The sequence below is a fragment of the Balaenoptera musculus genome, chromosome 5 (genome assembly GCF_009873245.2).
Source record: "Balaenoptera musculus isolate JJ_BM4_2016_0621 chromosome 5, mBalMus1.pri.v3, whole genome shotgun sequence".
In the NCBI taxonomy this organism is placed as follows: domain Eukaryota; kingdom Metazoa; phylum Chordata; class Mammalia; order Artiodactyla; family Balaenopteridae; genus Balaenoptera; species Balaenoptera musculus.
In genome coordinates, this window is record NC_045789.1 from 88583242 (window position 1) to 88608533 (window position 25292).

Sequence of the window (25292 nt, forward strand, 5' to 3'; positions counted from 1 at the left end):
GGAAAGAAAAAGGAGCATGATATTAGAAGAAACTTTAATAGTAATTCAAAGTAAGAGGGTCAGTAGAGAAAAGGGCCCCTAAGACATGAGATGCAAGTGGAAGGAACCAGCACCCTCCCTGGCAACAGACACACTGAATTTACTACTATTACCATTCATTAGTAGCTGTTCATTGTTGAAGACTTCCACATTCAGCCACGAAAAAGCAACAGAGACCAGATTTACCATCCTGGCCCTCAAAAAATTGATAAAATATATGAAACCACAGTTTTAAGATATTGGACAAAAGAAAAAAGTAGGAAAAAAAAAGATACTGGACAACTGGCAGCCCAAACAGTGAATGCCGAGAGAAGGGAAGAGGTGAGTGAGCAGTACAGCTGCTCAGCTTCCTGCTCGTGGAGAGCTGGCTGCACAGGATGGAGGCCCCAAACATAGCACAACAAGTTGATGAGGTAGAGCTGAGAAATCGTGGAGGCCGAGGCAGCTGGATCCACAAGGCAGAGCACTGGATGGTACGCATGGAGTACACGGAAGGCAGACAGCAGACACTGAGCTAGTGCTCCAAGGCCTGCTGAGATTCCCCTCCAGTCTATGCTGAGCACTGATTAGCAGGTGCGTGAAAAGACTACCTACCAAGAGAGAGAGGACTGCTGGAAATGAGCAGGTAGAACAATCACCCAGGGCCCAGAGTGAGAAACCTCTGAATCCACGAGCATCAGGCAGGGCGCTCGGGACATACAGCCTCAGGAGTGGGAAGAAATCAGCCCTACCCCAAGGCTGCTCTGGTCCTCCAACAGGCTTAAAGATAAGCCTTCAAAAGCAAGGGATTATAAAGGAGCAGTCAGTAAATACTTTGAGCTTGGCAGGCCGTCCATTCTCTCTGTCACGACTATTCCATCGCTGCAGCACAAAAGCAGCGCAAACCCGAACAGAAATGAACAGGCGTGCCCAGACTCGGCCTGCAGACTGTCGTTGGCCAGCTCCTGCTCAAGGGCATCAAACACTAGCCAAGTAACTTAGCTGTATCTTCGAACAAAGCTCAAACATAGGTAAAGGAATAAAAAATATCCAGTATACAACAAGGTAAAAATCACACTGCCAGCACTGACTCAAATATAACCAGGTATGCAAAGAAACAAGAAAACATGACCCGTGATTAGAGAAAATTAAAAAAAAAAATCCATCAATTCAAACCAACTCAAAAATGACAGAGATAATATAATCAGTAGGCAAAGACATTCAAGCCATTTTATTATAACTATATTCCATATGTTCAAGAAGGTAGAGGAAAGCATGAGCATAAGGAAAGCCATGGAAAATATAAAAAGACCCAAATCAAACCTATAAAGATTTTTTAATTGTCTGAAATGAAAAATACCCTTGATGTGACTAACAGCAGTTCAGACACTACAGAAAAAAAAAAAAAAAAAATTGGTGTACTCGAAGGCACAGCCTTAGAAACTATCCAAAATGAAACACCAAAGGGCCTAAATACATGAAAATGGACCCCCGAAAGGGGGGAGGGGGCAGAAAATTTTTTGAAAAAATAATGGTTAAAATTTTCTAAAATTACGTTCAAAGATCAAAGCAGCTCAGTGAACCCCATGTACAAGAAATGAAGAAAACTATAAGATACATTATAATAAAATTATTTGAAGATCAGTTGATAAAGAGAAAAATCTTAAAAGAAACCAGAGGGAAAAAAGACACGGAAGAACAAAGATAAGAATGATACCAGATTTCTCACTGGAAATTAGAAAACAGTGGAACAATACCAATTCTGTATAAATTCTTCCAAAAAAACAGGAAGGAGGGTATAATTCCCACTTCATTTCATTAGGCCAACATTACTCCAATACCAAAACCAGAAAAAAATTATAAGAAAACTAAACACCAATATACTTCATGAACACAAACTCAAAATTATTAACAAAACTTTAGTCAATCAAAAACACATATATAAAGACGGTAATACATCATGACCAAGTGTAGTTGACCCCAGATATGCAAGGTTGCTTTAATGTTTGAATTCAATCAGTGCAATGCACCGTATTAAAAATCTAAAAAAAAAAAAATGATCTCATTAGATGCAGAAAAAAGCCCTTGACAAAAATCAAACATCCATCTGTGATAAAGAATCTCAGAAAATGAGGAATAGAAGGGGACTTCCATAACCTGATAAAGGGCATCTAAGAAAAACTTACAGCTAACACCACTGATGAAAGACTGAAAGCATTCCTCCTGAGACTGGAATAAAGCAAGGATGTCTACGCTTACCATTTCTACTCAGCACTGACCAGAGATTCTAGCCACTTTGATAAGACAAGAAATAAAAGGCACAGATTAGAAAGGAAACATTAAAACTTCTTTACTCACAGACATGATCATGTATATAGAAAGTCCTAAGAAAATCTTCAAAAAAGCTGTTAAATAAGTAAGCTTATCAAGTATAAAAGATAATATACAAAATCAACTCTATTGTTACAGACTAGCAATAAACAATCAGAAACTGAAATCTGAAATATAACAATTTAAAATAGCATTAAAAATATAAAATATTTAGGAATAAATCTGACAAGAGACATATAACCCCAGTACAGTACACTGAAAATTACAAAATGTCATAGAGAAAAATTAAAGATGACTTAGTAACTGGAGAGATATACCATGGCTATGGATTATAAAACTCAGTATTATTAAGATGTCAATTCTTTCCAATTTTATCTATAAATTCAATACAATTTCAATTAAAATTTCAGCAGGACTTTTTGCAGATACTGAAAAACTGATTTTAAAAGGTTCAAAAGCCTGACCCTATTCATATCATATTTAAAAACTAAGCAAGGACTTCCCTCCCCATCCAGTGGTTAAGACTCCATGCTTCCAATGCAGGGGGCATGGGTTCAATCCCTGGTCAGGGAACCAAGATTCCACATGCCACGCAACACAGCCAAAAAAAAAAAAGAAAAACTAAGCCAAAATGGATCATAGACCTAAATCTAAGAGCTAAAACTATAAAACTTCTAGGAGAAGACATAGGAGAAAATAATAATGATTGGATTTGGCAAAGATTTCTTAAATAGGACTTAAAAAGCACAAAGTATTAAAAAAAAACCCAATAAATTGGAAATCAAAATTTTAAACTTTTCTTCAAAAGACACCCTTATCGTAAGCAACAAAAGAAAAAATAAATTGGACTTAATCAAAATTAAAAACTTTTGTGTTGCAAGGGATACCACCAAGAAAGTGGAAAGACAACCCAAGAACGAGAAAATGTTTGCAAATCGTGTATCTGGTAAAGGAACTGCATCCACAATACATAAGAATACTTACAACTCAACAATAAAAAGAACTAGACCAACTAAAAAATGGCAAAGAAAGTGAATAGACATTTCTCCAAAGAAGATATACAAATAGCCATAAGCACATGGAAAGATGTTCAACATCATTAGCAATCACAGGAAATGCAAATCAAAACCACAATGTGATACTACATCACACTTAATATGATGACTATAATTTAAAAAGTAATAATAAGTGTTGTGTAGAATGGGGAGAAACCAGAACCTCATAAATTGCTAGTGGGAATGTAAAATGATGCCGCTACTTCGGAAAACAGTTTGGTAAGGTTAAACACATTTATCATATGATCCAGCCATTCTACTCCTAGGTATTTACCTAAGAGAAATAAAAACATGACTCCATACAAACCCTTATACACAAATGTTTGTAGCAGCTTTATTTGTAGTAGGCAATAACTGGAGGCAACCTGAATGTCTACAAACAGGTGAAAATATATCCATACAACACAGTATTATTCAGGAATAAAAAGGAATAAACTAATGATACAAACACTTAAACATGGATGAACATCAAAAATATTTATGCTAAGTAAAAGAAACTAGACACACATCCCCTCAAAAAATACTATATACTGTATAATTCCTTTATATAAAATTCTAGAAAATGCAAACTAATCTATAGTGGCAGAAAGCAGATCAGTGGTTATCTGCGGCCTTTGGGGATGGAGGAATATAGGACAATGGTAGAGGAGGAAACTTTTGGGGGTACTGGATATGTTCATATTCTTAATTGTGGTGATGGTTTCATGAGTAGATGGTTTCACGTCAAAACTTATCAAACTGTAATTTTAAATACGTGCAACTTATTGTACATAAATTATTGTACTTCAGTAAAGCTGAAAAATTTGGGGAAAAAATGTTAATTTTCCCCTAACAACCCACATTCCTCCAGGGTGCCCATACATCCCTGTTTGCCCAGGACAGTCCCAGTTCACATCTGTTGTCCTGGAGTTCCATCTAGTTAGTGCCCCCTTTTACTCTCAGAAAGTATTCTGGTTTGGATTAAAATTATATGGGCACCCTACCTATAACTTCCATCATATTGTAAAAATTAAATCCAATTCAAAAAGTGCTATACCAAAAAGAATAATTTCAATTAACTAAAAAAAAAACTAAATTTTTAAAATACATGTTTTCATAGTGATTTTAAAAGTAAAAGAACAATGATCCTGATAAGTCAACTTTGTAAGTTGCTGGGGTACCAAATCATTATTCTGAAAACAGGCTGAAAACAAACAATAAGAGGGGAAGAATTAAACATTTATCTTGACTTCCCAGATGAACTGTAACACAGTTAAGTCAACAGTTGATGAAACAAAGTTCTTCTTTAAAGAATGGCAGCTAATAAATGCATGAGTGATGACAGGAATTTGTAAACCCTTATAACTCTAGGCAATGATCGTCAATTACTGCTGAAATCATTAAAAGAAACAGCGACATAGAACTTTATAATGGATGGTATAGGCTGGCCTATACCTATATGACCTGAACACACAACCAATCTTATAACACACTAAGTGAACAGCCAGACATTATCTGCCTTTTGATGTGGTATAAAAGGAAATAGACCACACAACTTACAGAAGAGTGTTGCTCCTAAAACTGAACTTGATTCTGGGGACGCCTCTACTTTCCAAGGAATACAGGGGATAGAATAAATGTTAGCTGACACTATAGGATGCAATCAACCAAATTCAGAATATGGAAATTTCTATCAGACAAATGACTCTGTTTCTTCAATGAATAAAAGATTAACGATATCAACCAATTGCCATGTGTAAAGCCTCTATGGATCCTGATTTGAACAAACCAATTATAAACTGGCATTTATGAGGTAACCAGAGAAACACTGAACACTAACTGCATGCTACGTAATATTAAAAAATTGTTTATGTTTTAGGTATTTTAATAGTATCATGATCATGTTTTTTTTAAAGGCCTTATCTCTTAAGATACATAGAGAAGTGTTTCCGGGTAGAACTATATAATGTCCAGATTGGAGGTCGGGGTAGAGGGTACAGGAGAAACAAAATTAGCCTCGTACTGATGACTGATGAAGCTGGGTGTGGGTGCAGGAGGTTCTTAGTATACTGTTCTCTCTGCTCTTGTATATGCTTGAAATTTTCCTAAATGAAAGGTATTAAGAAGTGCTTTAAAGTAAAGGGAAGAGTTAAACTCAAAGAAAACAAAGACAACTCCAGAAGATCACTAAGCAAGACCCGGGTTGTACTCAGTCCTAAAATCATGTGAGACTTGGTTTTTCATTCTTTGGCAATAGAGACATAATCTGGGAAATTTCTCAGAACCCAAGAACATGAGTTTCCAGTTTGAAAGGATTTACCTAACACCAAGCAAAATAAAATAAAACAGACTTACATCAGATAGATCATCATGACATGTCACATCCTTAGGAATAAAAAGATTCTAAAAAACTGACAGAGGGATCAAACAAGTCACAGGTCACACATAAGAGATCAAGAATGAACTTGTTGAACTTGAACTTCTCAACAGCTATAATGAAGACAGAAGAAAATGGAGCACTGCCTTCCAAATCCTGAAGGAAAGATATTCCCAACCTAGAATTCTATCATCTGTATAGGTATCAATCAAGTAACAGCATAAAGGTATTTTCAGAAATGCAAGATCTCAAAATATTTACTTCCTTTTAAGCATTCAGGAAAAAGATCAAGTCAACTGCTGGGTGATCAAAATCAAACTGGCCCCAGACATCTACAGTACCTACTTAACTCTAGGACAGTGCTCCGCAAAGAGGGCCATGCACTGGAGCTGGCCGCCAAATGTTTCCAGTTCCTGATGAGACAAAGACAGACATCCAGAGTACGTGTTTAGAAACTTTTATACCAATTAGACAGAGTACTTTTAGGTCTGTTCAATCTAATAATAAAAAATGTGGGCTTATAATTTATATGTCTTCTCTTTTTTTCATTTTATTTTCTAGTTATTTATTTCTATTATATTTACAGAAGTATCTGATCCGAGTGGACTAGAAATAAAAATAAAAACATAAAACAAGCAAACAAGCAAAAGACTGACCCTTTAACACAGATCATTTAAGAAGTACTGCTCTGGAGGACATGAAGCAATCCTGCAAAGTCCCCAAGTAAAACATACACCCAAATAATTTTATACTTAAGTACCATGCCATTCAAGAATAAAGGAGTTACACAGACATAAAAAACAAACTTATGGTCACCACAGGGGAAAGATGGGTGGGGAGAGATAAATTAGGAGTTTGGGACTAGCAGATACACACTACTATATATAAAACAGAAACAACAAAGTCCTACTGTATAGCACAGGAAACTATATTCAATATCTTATAATAAACTATAATGGAGAAGACTCTGAAAAAGAATATATAACTGAACATATATATATAGAGAGAGAGAGAGAGAGAGAGAACTGAATCACTTTGCTGTACACCAGAAACTAACACAACATTGTAAATTAAACAATACTTCAATTTAAAAAAATATATATGTAAAAGAAAAAATAAAGAGATCAAATTTCTAATTTTCAAAAAAAAAAGAATAAAGGAATTAAATATTTCTGGACTTGGAAGAACTCAGGTTATATAGTTATATCACCCGGATCCTTCATGAAGAACCTGCTGGACAGCTGGATGCCAAGGAGAAAGGGCAACCATTACAGATGGGAACATTTCTGAAAGCTCTAGGACAAATTTCTCCAAGAAGATGAAACCAATAGATTATGCTACATTTGAATGTTCTGAAAGGATTCAGACAACAGGCAGAGAGTTTGCAGTTGAATCATTTCTGAAGCACATAAATAATTAAGCAAATAGTCACTATAACAACAAACAAATTCAAAACTGTTATTAACTAGGAGGAAAATAAAAAGCTGTGTAGGAAAGAAGTTATTATGATTTACATATTTTATATAAATGGAATCATACAATAGCCACTCAGATATTTTGATTTAAATTTTTTTGATTAATAAAAGCCTTTTTTAAAAAAAGTAAAACTGCTAGAGGATGAATTTCAGCCAAATAGGAGATGAGTGAAGAAACTACAGCAAAGGGGCTATCAGTCAGCACTAAATCCATTTGACCACAGACTAAAAACAGAAAAAATTATGGGTATTACAGTTAGAATACAAAATGTAAATAATATAAAACCAAAAAAAACTGGTATGGGAAGAGGAAGGGAAAGGGAAATCAAAAAGTATATTGATTTTCTCATGTTTTAGAGCCATCGGCCAAAAGATATAATTTAAAACAGAAAAACCAAGTAAAAGAGCTATAAGCAATATTCAAAGGCATAAAGGTTAACCCTAAAAAGAAATAATCAACTAAAATCAGATAGTAATTGAGCCCGAGTGCCACAACTACTGAAGCCCGCGCATCCAGAGCCTGTACTCTGCAACAAGAGAAGCCACCCAATGAGAAGCCCACAAACCGCAAGGAAGAGTAGCCCCCACTCACCGCAACTAGAGAAAGCCCACATGCAGCAACAAAGACCCAAGGCAGCCAAAAATAAAAATAAATAAATAAATTTTTAAAATATTATTAATTAAAAAATCAGATAGTAATTACAGAGAAGGAAAGAGAGAGGAAGAAGAAACATATTAAGTAATCATTTCTCATTTTCAGATGGAGGAAGGCAATCTAAAAAAAAAATTAAATATGGTTTAAAAAGTTACAAAGGCAACCATTAGAACAAAAATACAGAAGAAACACACATTAAAAAAAGAAAAACAAACAGACCATAGTGTGAAAGAGAATAAAAAGAAGCAATAAAAACAGGAAGTATAAAAATAATATAACAAAACTAAGACCAAGCATATCTGTCATATCCGCTATGAAAACGGGCTAAACCCACCCATTAAAAGAAAGCCTGGGGACTTCCCTGGTGGCACAGTGGTTAGGAATCCACCTGCCAATGCAGGGGACATGGGTTCGAGCCCTGGTCTGGGAAGACCCCACATGCCGCGGAGCAACTAAGCCCATGAGCCACAACTACTGAGCCTGCGCTCTAGAGCCCGCGAGCCACAACTACTGAGCCCGTGTGCCGCAACTACTGAAGCCCGCACACCTAGAGCCCACGCTCCACAACGAGAGGAGCCACCGCAATGAGAAGACTGCTCACCTCAACGAAGAGTAGCCCCTGCTCGCCGCAATTAGAGAAAAGCCCGCCGGCAGCAACAAAGACCCAACACAGCCAAAAATAAAACAAATAAATTAATTAATTAAAAAAAAAAGAGAAAAAAGAGAGCCTGTCAGATTGGATCACAAAGCAAAATCCAATCACTTCTAAGATGCAAACATTTTCACATTTTAGCATCTAGGATATTGAGACATGACTTATAACTGCCATCAGCCAGACCGTAGGTGGAGTGTCACTGCCATTATCCTATGACTCAGTCCCAGAACACAAAGTTATTGTACATACACTCAGAGACCAAAACAGAGAAACGGAGCAGAAGCACACTTTTGATATTAGAGAAGTAAACACGTGTCATTGAATGAATGATGAAAACAATCAAGGGCTTTATAGGAAAAAGGAGAAAGGAAGCTCCCCAAACAGATGACGCTGTGCCAGCTTCTGCTACTTAAATATGGTCAAAAGGACTGCCTATCACACACCAAGTGAAGCCAACTGAAGGCAGCAGAAGCTGCAAAATCACCAGGAAGAGATGAGAGTTCAAAGCGAGGGGCTAGTGTGGCAATTCACTCACTACATGGGACTATCTTAAGGCACTAAGCTTAATTATTTTTAAATGAAGGAAAAAAAGAACAATGTTAAATGAACCTCCACTGATGTATTTTGTGCCTGGTCAAAACCGTCCTTCAGAAAGCTTTTATTGCTAGTTTATTAACCTTCTCTTGACAAAAGATCAACTGAGATCTTGTGCATATATTTCTATTCAAAATTATATCATTATCATTCAACTGCATGGCTTTAAATGTAACATTGAGACACAAGGGGTTCTTTTTAAGTTTGGTAGGAAGAACTTGAGACTCCCAGGAACTCGGGATTACTCAGTGCTCCCTCCTCATTTGTACTTACTACACACACCCGGCGGGGAGAAGAAATTCATTCTGCTGCATGGCTCAGCATGACGCACAAATTGCAGGCTAGCATTTTGAAATGTCATTTTTATTGATCTCCATTTGATGTTCCATTTGACTTTCCGGGAGTAGACAAATTATGTTTATGGCATTTCCCTAATAGCAGACCTTGAAAATCTGAGTTTAAATGAGCTCTGAAAAAAACATAACCGAATGAAATATCAACTAAACAAAACTATCGGGATGCACATAAATTAATGCTGATTTTAGCATTAAAATATATCTTCCCTAAGACTTCAGCGGTCACGATAAAGATGTCAACATACTACATAATAGAATAACACATGTCAGGGCATAACAAGCAGCTAAAAACTATAAGGAAAGTCAAGTCTCAGGCACAAAATGTAAATCTGTCAACTGAACACATATGGAATATAAAGCATGGTTGAAATTAGAAAAATGAATATCAAATCCTATTCTGTAGAACCTAGAAGTCTGTGCAGCACTGCCAGGTCCATAATAAAAATCAAGTAAGAAAGGTCAATTTATCTCAATAGCTACCATTATTCCTTTCTAATAATTTCAAAACTAAATCAGTCAATGAAAAGCTATCGTTATGTCACAGTAACAGATAAAAAGTTTGCTTTATAGAATGGGTATAATGTTTTAATGCATTTTAACACTTTCAAATATAGTAGTTATTTAATAAGATAACATAAATGAGTTGTGTAAAGTTAAATTAGAAAACAATTATAATCTCAAGTAACAGTACGTCATCCTTACGTCCATTTACACACAAGAATAATCTGCCAGTCTCAAGCTGAAGACACACTAAGAGAGTAAGTAATTAATAACATAGAATAGGTAATTTAGTAAGCCTTTGGTTTTAAAAAGGCAAAATTTTTAATTTTGAGAAATGACTGATTTCAAACCTTTCACTCTTGTAGAAAGCATGTAAGAAAGCATAAGAGCATCAATTATAAAGTGATCCAGTGAAATCAATGATATTACATTTCAAAAGCAAAAACTTTTACCCATCCTCCAAAACCTGTTCGCATACTATATCCTTAAACTGAATTGATCAGCTAAGGCACAAGTTAGCTGTAAAGTTTCTGATCTTCCAGAGTACTCAATCTTTTCTATGAATACTGTCAACACAAACCATTCTTCTTTTGCACTGTATTATGTTTAAATATATCTCAACTCCATTACTAGCATTTTAAGTTCTTTTTGAACCCTCAACAAAGAATGAATAAATGACTGCATGGATGGAATGGATGGAGGCTTGGACAACAAAAGCTGAGGTTTTGGGTCACAGATGATTTAGGATGTTGAAAATGACTTTATTAAGACATGCTCTCAAGAATCAACACTAAATAACAGATGAAATTATGGCCCCCAAGAAATAACCTTTTGAAAATTCTTTAATATTCCATAGTCTAGCCAGTGTTTTTAAATTCTAATTAACATGAAATGTGAATTTCAAAAATTCTTCAGTATCAAAAACCATACTCTGGTAGTACAAAGACTTGCACAGTGGTTTAGCTCCAGACTAAAATCTTATTACACAAGGAAAGAAGATCATCTAAATTTTCTTATAGAGTGTAACTGTATCACCAATATCCTTATGTAATAATATGAAGTACATGCTTATCAGCTAAAAGTGATACGGCAGAGTACAAAACTATGTCCACATTATGACCACAATCTTGTACAACAAAACTTTGCATAGGAAAAAAGGCCAGAAGGAAGACTACAAAATGACCAAGGTGATGGGTTCAAAGGGAGAAACCATTAGTGATTATTTTTCTACTTTCTGCATCTTCGATATCCTATCTCATTATAATAATCTCATAATAATATATCTCTATATAACTCTTTGTTTTATATCCTTATATCTCCTTAAATTAAATCACTACACATCATATATTAATTACTATCTGCTTATATGCTTAAAAATACCGTTTTAGAATCTGGGAGACATAAGTTTGAGTCATTGCTCATTCATTCTAATAGTATGAAGGTGATGAAGTTACTTAACTTCTCCAAGCCCTCAATTTTCTCATCTAAGTAAACCATCTTGGCAGGATTTAAACAATATATCATGGAAAACACCTCGCAGAGTGCCTAGCTCAGTGGTGCTCAATTTACATTAATTCCTTTTTCAACATTTTTTGTTGTTGATTTAATTCCCATAAATTAAGTAGACTTAATCACTGATTAAGTACTGCAGTTAAAGGGCAATCAAGTTATCTCAAGAAAATCCTCCCCTATCAAAGGACTTTAAAAGCTACTAAGAAGCTCAAGAAGACATTTTTAACAGATCCCAGTATTCCTTTACACTTAGCCTAGATATGACCTCAGAATCCTTCTAAACACAGCAGCCCAGGTAACCAGCAGGAGTTATCATGAGAGTGAAAACCTATTTGTCGGGGCTTCCCTGGTGGTGCAGTGGTTGAGAATCTGCCTGCCAATGCAGGGGACACGGGTCGAGCCCTGGTCTGGGAAGATCCCACATGCTGCGGAGCAACTAGGCCCGTGAGCCACAATTACTGAGCCTGCGCGTCTGGAGCCTGGTGCTCTGCAACAAGAGAGGCAGCGATAGTGAGAGGCCCGCGCACCGCGATGAAGAGTGGCCCCCGCTTGCCACAATTAGAGAAAGCCCTCGCGCAGAAAGGAAGACACAACACAGCCATAAATTAATTAATTAATTAATTTAAAAAAAAAAAAAAACTATTTGTCATCAGCAACCCAGACAGAGGCTTCTTAAGAAGTCTCTCCCAGGGCTTCTCTGGTGGCGCAGTGGTTAAGAATCCGCCTGCCAATGCAGGGGACATGGGTTCGAGCCCTGGTCCGGGAAGATCCCACATGCCGCAGAGCAACTAAGCCCACGCGCCACAACTACTGAGCCTGCGTTCTAGAGCCCGCGAGCCACAACTACTGAAGCCCGTGTGCCACAACTACTGAAGCCCGCACGCCTAGAGCCTGTGCTCTGCAACGAGAAGCCACCGCAATGAGAAGCCTGCGCCCCGCAACAAAGAGTAGTCCCCGCTCACTGCAACTAGAGAAAGCCCGCGTGCAGCAGCAAAGACCCAATGCAGCCAAAAATTAAATAAATGAATAAAAAAAAAAAAAAAAAAAAAAAAAAAAGAAGTCTCTCCCAGCACACAGAACACAACGCCTATAACAAAGGAGAGGGATGAATTCTTTTCACAAGTTTGCCAAAAAATTAAATCTAGGACTCAATTCCAGTTCACCCAATAAAACATTTAAAAAATGCAGATTTTTAGGGACTTCCCTGGCAGTCCAGTGGTTAAGACTTCGCCTTCCAATGCAGGGGGTGCAGGTTCAATCCCTGGTCAGGGAGCTAAGATCCCACATGCCTCACAGCCAAAAAACCAAAACATAAAACAGAAGCAATATTGTAACAAATTCAATAAAGACTTTAAAAATGGTCCACATCAAAAAAAAAAAAAAATCTTTAAAAAAATAAAAAAATTTTTAAATTAAGATTTTTAAAAACAAATGTTTACAGCTTTTAAAAGTTTTTGTTTGTTTGTTTGGTTTAGTATTTCAAAAAGGAAGATTACAGTAAATCTTCATGAGATTGGATTTGGCAATGGATTCTTAGCTATGATACCAAAAGCACAAGCAACAACAACAAAAAAATTGAAAGCTGGACTTCATCAAAGTTAAAAACTCTTGTGTATCAAAGGACATCATTGAGAAAGTGAAAAGACAATCTACAGAATGAGAGAAAATATTTTCAAATCATCTGATAAGAGTGTAATATCTAGAACACATAAAGAACTCCTGCAGCTCAACTACAAAAAGACAAACGACCTTATTAAAAATGGACAAAGGACTTGAATAGACATTCCTCCAAGAAGATATACAAATGGCCAAAAAGCATATGAAAAGATGGTCAACATCATTAATAATGAGGGAAATGAAAATCAAAACTACAATGACATACCACTTCACAACTGCTAGGATGGTTATAATCAAAAAAACAGAAGATAATGTGTTGGCAAGGACATAGAAAAATTGGAACCCTCATACATTGCTGATGGGGATGTAAAATGGTGCAGCCACTGAAGAAAGCAGGTTGGCAGTTCCTCCAAAAACGAAGCATAGTATTATCATATTATCCAGTAATTCCACTCCTAGGTATATATGCAAAAGAAATGAAAACAGGGGCTCAAACAGATATCTATACACCAACATGTGTTGAGTATTATTCACAATAGCCAAAAGGTGGAAACACCTGAGTGTCCACTGATGGATGAATGGATAAACAAGATGTGGTACAGGGACTTCCCTGGTGACACAGTAGTTAAGAAACCGCCTGCCAATGCAGGGGACAGAGGTTCGAGCCCTGGTCCGGGAAGATACCATATGCCGCAGAGCAACTAAGCCCATGTGCCACAACTACTGAGCCTGCGCTCTAGAGCCCGCGAGCCACAACTACTGAGCCCCCATGCCTAGAGCCTGTGCGCCGCAACTAGAGAAAGCCCACGCACAGCAACGAAGACCCAATGCAGCCAAAAAATAAATGAATAAATAAATAAATTTATGAAAATAAAAAGATGTGGTACATGGATACAAAGGAACATCATTCAGCCATAAAAAGGATGAAGTTCTGATACATACTACAACATGGATGAGCCTTGAAAACACGACGCTAAGTGAAATAAGCCAGACACAAAAGGACAAATATTGATGATTCCGCTTATCTGAGGTACCCAGAATGGTCAAATCATAGAGACAAAAAGTAGATTAGAGGTTACCAGGGATGGGAGGAAGGTGGAATGGGGAGTTATTGCTTACTGGTGACAGAATTTCTGTTTTGGGTGATGAAAAAGTTTGGAAACATGTAGTGGTGATAGCTGCACAACACTGTTAATGTAATTAATGCCACTGAATTGGCAAATGTTATCTTATATATATATTCTACCACAATAAAAAGAAATTAATTACTGAAAGTAAACTTAAAGGCACAGAGGGAAAAAACAACAATAGGATAATAAATTAAAATGACACGGCATCAGTACCTTTCCACACACTGCGAACGGGATAAAGGAGGCTGATATCTTCGGTTATGAGCTTCTCGGGCAGCAAGTCTGGCTCCTGACAACTGAAACAGAGTACAAAATAAACTTAATAAACCATCAACTTGCTACTATCCTAGAAAAACTGGTATCGCATTCTGCCATCAAGAGGCCAGAAATTCGAGCAACTCTAAGCTGTAAACAAGCATTCATTCCACGGGAAAACAAAACACGTTAACCTGGGAAAATTCTAGAGCAGTTTGAAACAATAACCAACATATTAAAGCACTGAGGGATTAATTCACAGAGAGTGATCTTAACGAGTCTGCAGAAGAGTGGCATACAGACTGTTTTCCAACAAACCTAACAAAGCTGAAAGTTTTCTAGTCAAAACTTTCAGAAACTTTAATTGGAGCTGAGTCCAAGAGAATTCCAAGCTCATAACTGTATCTCTAAGTGCTTTCATCAGTCATCCAGTAGCGCAATAAGGGATGGTCAATGCAAATGCTTCCCAAAAAGTGTTTTTCTAAAGCACTTCCTGGAATGATCATGACCTGCACTCTTTAGGGAGAAATCTATATTGGCAAAACCAATACTAACACCTCAGAAAGCCTTAAAGGGAACTCAGACTTTGAGACAGTAATTTAAGACATCAGTAATCAGAGTAAGTTCAGAGTAAATATAAACTCCAGTCTCTCAAACCAAAAAAACATGGTATCTTCATCTCTTAAGAGATTTATCTCATACATTCTCAATGAAATGTCACAGACATCAACAATTAAAATATATATATATATACATAACCAAAAAGTTGATATACCTTTTCATCTTCCCATTGAAAAAAATTACAATCTTTTCTATCTCTACAAGCTGAGCAGGCATAAAACCTCCGTGTTTCTTCTTTCCCTTGGTTCGCCTTCACAAACAGAAGAGTGGGTCCTAGTTCCAGAATAGGAAAAAATAAGTCAAACAGTCATCTACCTCAAGTTCCTAGTTTTCATCCCCTTTAAATAAAATTTGTTTCAGTTTTATGCACAATTTGTCACAATTAAATGCACTACTCTGTTTAATAATTTTTTTTCCCCAAAGTCACAACATTCAGGCAAAGACTACTTAAGAAATAAATTTTGAAAACTGGTCTCTCCAGAAGGAAAATGCTATTGTCAGTACAGTTGCAGCCCACATGGTGAACGGCCTGGGTCCTGACACAACAACAAAGACGGAGTCCAAACAACTGAGCACTCTGCCACCTCCGCTCAGTTATCCTTTCAGTGAAAATCTGAACTTTTAGAGTTGGACACACTCTCTCTCCCCAAGAAAAACTGGGTCTAGTTAAGCAAGAATTCATTCTATCGTGCTCCCTAACGTTTTTTAAATCTTAATGGAAAAGACAGTAAATCAACAAATGAAATCTTCCAAGTACTTGGCAACGGGAATTACTCAATAACACATATCCTTTTTGCCTAGCCTCTGCCTCGTCCCTTCAAAAAACATGTAACAGCCGTAAAGCCAAAACCACAAAAGTGGGGACTTTCTATGACGGTTTCTTAAGTAAGTGGAAAACCACAACTTCCCGAGGAAGGAGCGTTTTCGAGATATCACACTCGGTGGGAGAGAGAGAGGCGGATCTGAATCCGGGAGCCCTAAAAGCCCATGGCACCTTCAGGCTCACCCACGCCCCTTGGCTCCCGACAGCCAGGCTGAGCCCAGACGCGGACCCACCGTGAGGGCACAGCGGGGCGGGCGTGGCGGGATCGGAGAAAACCACCACCTCGACTCCCGAGTTCCCCTGGCGACCCGAGCTCCCCTCTGCCTCTACGGCTCCAAGCGGCTCCCTGGGGGCCGCCATCTTCCCGCCGCCGTCCCGAAAGCCTCAGTCCGAACCAAAGAGGCTGAGAAAGAGCGCCGTCATGACCCGTCGTGACTCAGAGCGCCCCCTCTCTCCTAGGAGGAACTTCGGCCACTGGGGCAGAGGTCACGCCCCGAAACCCAACTTCTGCTGGAATGTCTGAGAAGGAAGCCGTAAGAGTTCCATGTTGTCATCTCAGTGATTTCTCATGTATCTGAGGGGTTCAGCTCTCTAATCTTACCTGAGCTAAGTCATGTGTCTAGTGACCGGCTGATCTAGGTTCACCTTGGCAAGAGTAACTCAGCTCTGCTCCATGTGTCTCTCATCCTCCTGCTGTAACCAGCCGGCCAGCCTGGGCACATTTCTTTCATGGGAGTGACTGAAGCACAACAGAGCTAGGAGAAACAGACAAGGTTCTTACGGCCTAGGCTCGGAGCTGCCACTGTCACTTCTACCTCATTCTTTTGGCTCAAGCAAGTCATGTGGTCAAACATTGCAAAGTTACATGGCAAAGGGCATAGGTCAGAAAGGGGTGAAGAATTGGAGCCAATGACACAGTCTATCACAAAAGCACTCTTCACTGGGGCAGCCAAGTGTCTGGTGGTACTGTTTCCCACCACCTACGGAGCACCTGCCTTAGCAAGAAGACAATAAGGAGAAAGCAAAACTAGGAGGTAGGAATGTGTGACGATACCATGTGAGCGCCTAGATCAAACCATGCCTGAAGTTTCCAGTTACATGAGTCACAAACTCCTCTGTCTGCTTAAGACAGTTTGAGATGAGTTTGGTTCTATCTATCACAGCCAAGAATGTCAACTAATGCTCTGTGGTCACAGCACATATTGGGTGGATATATCTGTTCATGAATATGCCTGGATTCCCTTTTTCCAGTCAAGACCAGCTAACCCTGCTCTCCGTTCTCCCTGCTACGATCCCTGTCAGTCTGCCTGCTCTGCTCCCCTCCATCCAATCTGGCCCTTCCGGCCCTTGTGGTGGAACCCAGTCTCCTCAGCTGCCTTTTGCCTTGCTGCCCAAAAATCAGCACACAGACCCACTTCTCTTTAAGGGGAAAACTGTCAGGGGAGACAAGAAAGGAATCCTACAAAAGACTTTACCATGTCAGTCTCTGCTCTCTTGTTCTGGATCCTGACTCCCCTGCTGACAGGGTCACTTCTATGGACTGAATTGTGTCCCCCCACAAAGTCCATATGTTGAAGCCCTGCCCCCCAATGTGATGGTGTTACAGGTGGGATCTTTGGAAGATAATTAGGTTTAAATGAAGGCGTGAAGGTAGGCCCCCAAAATGGGATTAGTGCCCTCATAAGAAGAGACACCAGAATGCGCATGCTCTCCTTCTCCCTCTCTCTCTCTCTCTCTCTCTCTCTGTGCCATGTGAGGGAGGACACAGTAAGAAGGGGGCCATCCACAAGCAAGGAACAGTATCCTCACCAGGAACTGAATCTTCTGGCACCTTGATCTTCGACTTCTCAGCCTCCAGCACTATGAGAAATAAATGTCTGTTATTTAAGACACCCAGTCTACGGAATCCTGTCATAGCAGCCTGCACTGACTAAGACACTCATTATGCCCCTTGACTTCTGATCTCTGCTTTAAATTCTGAGAGCAGACCTCTCCCACCTCTGAAAAGCCTTAACTGTAACAACTTGGTTGGGGAAGGACTTGGACACAGAGGGGCTTTGTGTAGCCTTCCGCACATCTTTGAAAAACAGCAACAACCCTGCTGAACCAAACACCCCGAAAGTAAGGACACCTTTCAATAAGCTACTGAGATTCACTGGTCATTTCTGATGCACCGGGCTTGGCATGCATCCCAGGACACGACAGACAGCAGCCCTGATGGAGGAGGCCTTTTAGAAGCCAATGCAGACCAGAGGACATGGACCCCGTCAGGCATACCATCAGCACGCTGAAGGGGCTGGCCCTCCACATTTCTTCCTGCCTGCATATGTCCCTCCAGTGAGAGAACCAGGAGCAAGGTGCAAAAAAGAGTATGAATTTATGTGCGTGAAAGTGACTATTCCTTGTCTACACATACAAATGAAACCTGGAGATAAATAAATCTTCTGAAAGTTAAAATCCTATGGGTAGTAGGCTGAATAGTGTCCCCCAAAGATCCATGTCCAGTCAGAACCTTGAATGTGACCTTATTTGGAATTAGGGTCTTTGCAGACGTAATTAGTTAATGATCAAGATGAGGTCATACTGGATTAGGGTGAGCCCTAAATCCAATGAGAATGTCCTTATAAGAAGGGGAGAGGACATAGAGAAGAAGGCCACGTGAGGACAGAGGTGGACAGAGATTGGGGTTATGCTGGCACAAGCCAAGGAACGCCTGGGGCCACTAGAATCTAGGAAGAGGCAAGAAAGGCTCCTTCTCCCCTAGAGACTTTGGAGGGAACATGGCCCTGCTGACCCCTTGATTTTGGACATCCAGCCTCCAGAGCTGTAGGAGAAGACATTTCTGTTGTTTGAAGTCACCTGGCTTGTGGCACTCTGTCACAGCAGCCCTAGGAAACTAATGCACCTTGTCTGAGGCTTTGTCTTGAGACCTTCTTGCTGAGAGCCCCACCGTTTACTTTCCAGGTGACACTGGAGAAGTCACTATCTAAGCTTCAGGTTCCTCGTCTGTAAAAATAACACTATTGGGCTTCCCTGGTGGCGCAGTGGTTAAGAATCCACCTGCCGGTGCAGGGGACACAGGTTTGAGCCCTGGTCCGGGAAGATCCCACATGCCGCAGAGTAACCAAGCCTGTGAGCCACAACTACTGAAGCCAGCGTGCCTAAAGCCTGTGCACCGCAATAAGAAGCCCGCGCACCACAACGAAGAGTAGCCCCCATTCACCACAACTAGAGAAAGCTGGCGCACAGCAACGAAGACCCAATGCAGCCAAAAGTGAATTAAAAAAAAAAAAAAATAGCACTATTTACCGTCAAGGAGAGGGAGTGTTCGAGTACATGAGGAAATGAACACAAGAGCTCTTTGTCAACAGCCAAATGATATGTACATATTATTACATTCCTCTTTTACAGCTATGTTCCAACCTATAAAGGTGCTACTCTGTGGAAGAGAATTCCATTTATTCTGAATTACTCAACACGGTAGAACCTGGGTGAAATTATAAGGAGGCAGAGTTTGGCTGAAAAAGAACATACTGTGGGGTTTCTAGAAGCAGAGCCCGGGATGGAGATTCTTGTGAAAGTGATTTTTTGAAAGAGAAAGCTGTAAGGAAGTGAGAGAAGCAGGAGAAGGCAGGGGTAGAAGTGAGGCAGAGTCCAGCCTCAGCCTGATGCACAGGGAGCTATGGTGCATGACGGCACCGTGGTGTTTCCTGCTTTGGCGGGGGATGGGGGCTATTGTACCCTGCCATCTGTCAGTCCCAAGCCCAGACTAAGTAGGAGTCCTTCTTAAGGGAACCAACTCAACTGGGAGGTTTATCTCCTTATTCTTTCCCCCTACTCCTCCCTGCTGGTGGAATGCAGATACAATGATGGAAGCTCCAGCAGCCATTTTGGACCCTGAGGTCCAAATAGGAGAAACTGGACTATCAAACTCAACTCCTTTTATGTGACAGTAAATTCTTGTCTGTTTAAGCCACTTGTTTTTTGTGCTTTCTCTGATATATACTTAAACTTAATTTTAAAATAGGGTTTTCTTTTTTTTGTAATGGCACTTCAGGTTTCAAAAATGTTATTTGTAACTAAAATCATGTACTGTATGCTCTCCAGACTATGATGCTCCTCCTTTGAAAATGGAAGGATTACAATCTGAATAGCTATTTAAAAAAGAATATTCTACCACCGTGTCTGGTGCTTAAATATATAAATGTTTCATTTATATATCAACTCGCGGGAGCTATACTATTATATGCACTTTACAGATGAGGAAACAGGATCGGAGGTTGGGCTGTGTAGGGTAATCGTGAGGAAAGTTGGCTCTGGAGTCAGATGGTCTTGGTTCTAATCCCACTCCACCACTTGCTAGGTCAGGCAAGTTACTTAACCTTTCTGTGCCTCAGTTTCTCATTCTGTATACAGAGGGTCCTGTTGGGAGGATAAAAAGAGACGATTCATGTAGTGCACTTACCGAAGTGCCTGGAACGTAGTGAGCAGTTATTCTAATGGCTCAGGGTTAGAGATGAGGCAGGATTTGAACCAAGATCCCTCCAACTCCAATGCTCAGGCCCCTTCAGCAACCTCTGCAGCAGATAGGCCACCCTAGTCCTTGCTTCCGGGAAAGCGCGTGCTGCCTGCTCCTCATCTGTTCACCTCTTACTCCTGTTTGCTTGGTTAACACCTAGTCCGCTCTCATGATTGCTTAGACATCACCTCCTCTGGGAGAGCCTTCCCTGGGCCCCAAGATTAGGTTAGACGCTCCTCTTATGTCCTCCTGTAGCATAAGCTACTGAGATTGCGTACTGTGTGCACACTGAATGTACATCAGTGGTATTGATGATCGCTCTACATTGTAATTGCCTGATTGCTGGCTTCTGTTACCCTTTACCCTGGAAGCCCTTTGAGAGCAATGAGCACATATTATCCTTATATCCACAGTGCTAGCACATAAGAGACATTTAGTACATATTACTGATTAAATGACAACTAAAATCAGACTTTAAAAATCTGAGGATGTGGGCTTCTCTGGTGGCGCAGTGGTTGAGAGTCTGCCTGCCAATGCAGGGGACACGGGTTCGAGCCCTGGTCTGGGAGGATCCCACATGCCGCGGAGCAGCTGGGCCCGTGAGCCACAATTGCTGAGCCTGCGCGTCTGGAGCCTGTGCTCCGCAACAAGAGAGGCCGCGATGGTGAGAGGCCCGCGCACTGCGATGAGGAGTGGTCCCCACTTGCCACAACTGGGGAGGGCCCTCGCGCAGAGACGAAGACCCAGCACAGCCATAAATAAATATTTAAAAAAAAAAAAAAATCTGAGGATGTTTGAGTTGGAAGGAACCATTGTGTCATCTCATCTAGTGATTCCAACAAGGGCCGTGCCACCTCCTAGGGGCACATTTTAGAAATAGCAGGAGGTGTTTTTGGTTGTGACAGTGATTGGGGGACACTACTGGAATGTGGAGGGCAGGGGCTGTGCTAAATGATCTGTAATGGTTAGGACAGTCCTGTGCAATGAAGAATTAACTACTCTCAATCCTGCACAAGTTCTTCTAGAGTCTGGAAAGACACTTATGTAGGTGAGTAACCTGTTTATAGTTATTTGAATCTACACTCCAACTTTAATTTACACAAAGTAGTTTCTTACAGTTTTAATATATCTGAATATGCCAGGAATGCAACAGCTGTGTATATCAGGGGGCAATTATACTTTGCTTTGTCCAGAAAAAAAAAAAAATTCTTCACCACTGTGGAAAACTCACATGATCAACAACAACGTGACTCATGTAATCTGAATTCCCAGTACACCCCATCTGTATCTGCCTTTAAAGCTGTTACCTTCATTGCTTATCTGTCAGCAATTTCTGTATAATAAGCTATTCTAAAACATAGTGGCTTAAAACAAGTCATTCTCTCGCATACATCTGTGGGTTAGCTGGGGGTTGACTGATTTGGCTGGGCTCAGCGGGGTGGTCCTGCTTCACACTTGGTCAGCTGAGCCTGCTCCCGGCTTGGGTTGGCTCAGGTGTGCTCACTGTGTCTCATCGTGGGCCCAGGCTGGAGGGGCAGCAGACACCTGGGAGCCGTTCTTCTCATGATAATGGCAGAGGCACAAGAGGGCAAGTCCCACTGCACAGCACGTTTCACGCCTTATTTCAGTCTTGCCTGGCTCTCCCACTTGGCCAAAGCAGGCCACACTGGCAAGCCCAAAATCAAGGGGTGGAAAAGTAAAAGTACACTCCTCCCATGGAGGTGGAGGGCAAAGAGTGAATATTTTTGAGCAAAATCTAATACACCTCAGTGATTTTACACAAATATCCTAATTTAGCTCTGATTCCAAAATGTCATATATAAAGAAAAATTCAGTTTTGTCTTACTTATCTTGAATCCAAGTGTATTCATTATAAGAAAGTACGTGCACCTGACAACTTCATTATAATGTAACAGTGTGGTCATGCTGAGCATTTACATGTGAAACGTATATTTTATTGTAAGTAACCATCCTTTTATTTTAAAATATTTTGTGGGCTTCCTTGGTGGCGCAGTGGTTAAGAATCCGCCTGCCAATGCAGGGGACATGGGTTCGAGCCCTGGTCCAGGAGGATTTCACATGCCGTGGAGTAGCTGGGCCCGTGTGTCACAACTGCTGAGCCTGCGCTCCAGAGCCCATGAGCCACAACTCCTGAAGCCTGTGTGCCTAGAGCCCGTGCTCTGCAACAAGAGAAGCCACCGCAATGAGAAGCCCGTGCACTGCAACGAAGAGGAGCCCCTGCTCGCCGCAACTAGAGGAAGCCTGCATGCAGCAACGAAGACCCAACACCACCGAAGATAAATAAATAAAATAAATAAATTTAAAATATTTTGTGTATTTTATTTGAAATTAGGTGTTTAGTTAGATTACATTATCTATGAATTTCATTTTAAGAGGGTCAAGAGGATCGGCAAAGTATTTTTTACGAGAAGAGGACAAGGGGAAAGGGTTGGGACCATAGAGGTGATCCAATACCGCTCAGCCTGATGCGGGGGGTAGCTGAGCCGTACAGACCCCCACTTTGAATCCTGCTCCACCCTTCACAAATTAATTATGTCACTTCAGGCAAGTTGTTTAACATCTCTGAGCCTTTCTCAGGTGTACTATGTGTAATAATACACGTGGCTTCTGGGTTGCGGAAAGAATGAAATGAACACACATGTGTGACATTCAGGATCCTGGCAGGAAACAAATGGCACATTCACATGGGGTAATTGAAGGAAGCTTCATAAGGGGGCTGTTTACCAGGTTGTGGGCAGAGTTAAGTTAAACTGCCAGGGAAAGTGCATTCCCTTAGGGCTATTACTAGCAGGAAGTTATTTCCACCCCAGGTCTACAGGGCCAGGGAAGTTACTTGAAACCCAAAGAGAATAATTATATGGAAGGAACAGCCCTACAGAGCGATGGCCTTCAGCAGAGGGCCTCAGCTAACCATGACAGGCCCACAGGGAAGAAGCTGGGGGATAAATATCCAGCCTCAGTCTCCTCCTTTGGCCCTCAGATCTTTCGTCTGTCAGTGTCTCCTACTGGAAAAAATAAAACAACAGCCAGAGATGAGATGTGGAGGTGACTTTTGATGGCGTCCATAAAGGTCAGCCTCCCAGAGCATAGAGCAGAAGGGGAAAGCGGGGAGCAGATCTGGAGGAGAAAAAAGAGGATGATTACACAGCATGAAAAACACAGAACATGGCAAAGTAAGAACTTTATAAGTGGTAGCACATTTAACTAAATAAGTAAACACACCCACACACATACATATACACATACATATACACATACATACAGGGGAAACTCAAATAACCTCCCCAAAGTATGAATGGAACCTCCACTAGAATCTAGTTGATCTTGTAGGGAAGGAAAAACAATCTCTTTCCTCTACCCATCTTGGGTTCTCTGGCTGAGGCCCTACAAATTAAACTAACAAAAAAACAGATTAATAAGAAAAAAAACAAGCAGACGTTTATAAACATGTGTGTCAAGCATACACATGGGAGCACTCAGAGGTGAGTACCTCAAAGAGGTGGTTAGAACCTAGGCTTACACAGCATCTTGACAAAAGAACAGTATATTTTTAGAGACATGACATGAGAAGGACTTTGAGCTCCTACAGGTGGCAAATTGTGGGAAGGCGAGGACAAGGGGAAAGGGTTGGGACCATAGAGGTGATCCAAGTTATTTACTAAAGGTAAATAAGGGTCTAGAATTGTCTATAGTGATTTATTTCTGTTCTTCTTGATCGAGAGGGGAGGTGGCGGGGAGGAGGGTATCTTTACAAATTATGTTCTGCATTTAGGCAAATAAGGGGAGGGCAGAGAGCTTTTCTTATATCTGCTGATTCTCAATTGCCTTCAGCTCCAAATCATCCTTAAACCAAAGTGGCATATTCTGCTACCTTTCCGTCCTTCATTCAGAGTCAAAGGCTTTTTCTACTGCATTCCTCTATAGATTATATCAAATTTCCACGTCAGCAATGACAACTTGCCCTCTCTGAGCCACAGATTTTTGAAACTTTAAAATAAAGATAGTAATATTTGCCCTCAAAACATATTAAGGGGGATGTTGTCCCAGTAATTGAGCAGCATTTAAGCAAGAGATTGAGGGAATTAAGCGTATCCAATTCCTCATCTACAGCACGGAGAGTAGGCGTAGCTGAATGTTACATTGCTTAGAAACTATGCCAGGGCAGTGGCGACCTTGGTCTAAACCGGTGCCTTGGTTGAAATACAGTTACCTGTAAGTGCTGCAGTTTAAAACAAACACTTGAAGGGTAGAATAGTTTTCTGGATTGTTCCCAAAGCCACACTGAGATTAAAGGCAGTCTTATTCACCCTGACAGACTTTTGGGCACAAGCATCGCTGAACCTGGTTAAACCAGTTCCGGCAGCCAGGGGATCAGCCCTAAATGTTTACACAACTTTCTGACTCCTGGGAAAGGCAAGGCTACCTGATTTTTCTACTGTTTCTGAAAGCTTCAATAGTTTCAGAAGCCTTAACAGTCAGGTGGGAATTGTGTAACCAGAGGTGAGGAGCAGCCAGGGTTCCTGGAGTCAAAGGAAAAATAAACACATCTCTTTGCATACAGAGATTAGCTGCTTCTTTTTGATATCACACGCTTTCCATTTTCAGGTCTTAAAAAACCCACAAGGCGACCTGCAGAGGTACCAGCCACCGGCTGCCAGATTAGCATTTCACCAGCTGGAACCAGATGTCAGGATTCTGAACAAATACCTTTTTGAAAAGTCACTTAGTTTCTCAGGGAGTCATGTTCGGACAAATCTCTCACTATTACCCAGTGACCTCAGGTGCCTTTTCCTCTCAA

At 40.4% G+C, this 25292-nt stretch overlaps 1 protein-coding gene across 3 annotated transcripts in view; it reads right to left on the bottom strand.

Moving 5' to 3' along the window:
* The window catches only part of ZCCHC4 (zinc finger CCHC-type containing 4), a 48266-nt gene extending 31919 nt beyond the window's left edge, over positions 1 to 16347 (bottom strand). The window contains exons 1-3 of one of the 3 annotated variants that reach the window (XM_036853858.1): positions 16188 to 16347; positions 15286 to 15404; positions 14469 to 14551 (exon numbers count right to left, since the gene is read on the bottom strand). In XM_036853858.1, the coding sequence (XP_036709753.1) occupies positions 14469 to 14551; positions 15286 to 15404; positions 16188 to 16314 (329 nt within the window). In that variant the 5' untranslated portion in view covers positions 16315 to 16347. The remainder of the gene's footprint in view (positions 1 to 14468; positions 14552 to 15285; positions 15405 to 16187) is intronic. The other 2 variants (XM_036853859.1, XM_036853860.1) reach the window with 2 other exon arrangements.
* Positions 16348 to 25292: the final 8945 nt, after the last annotated feature.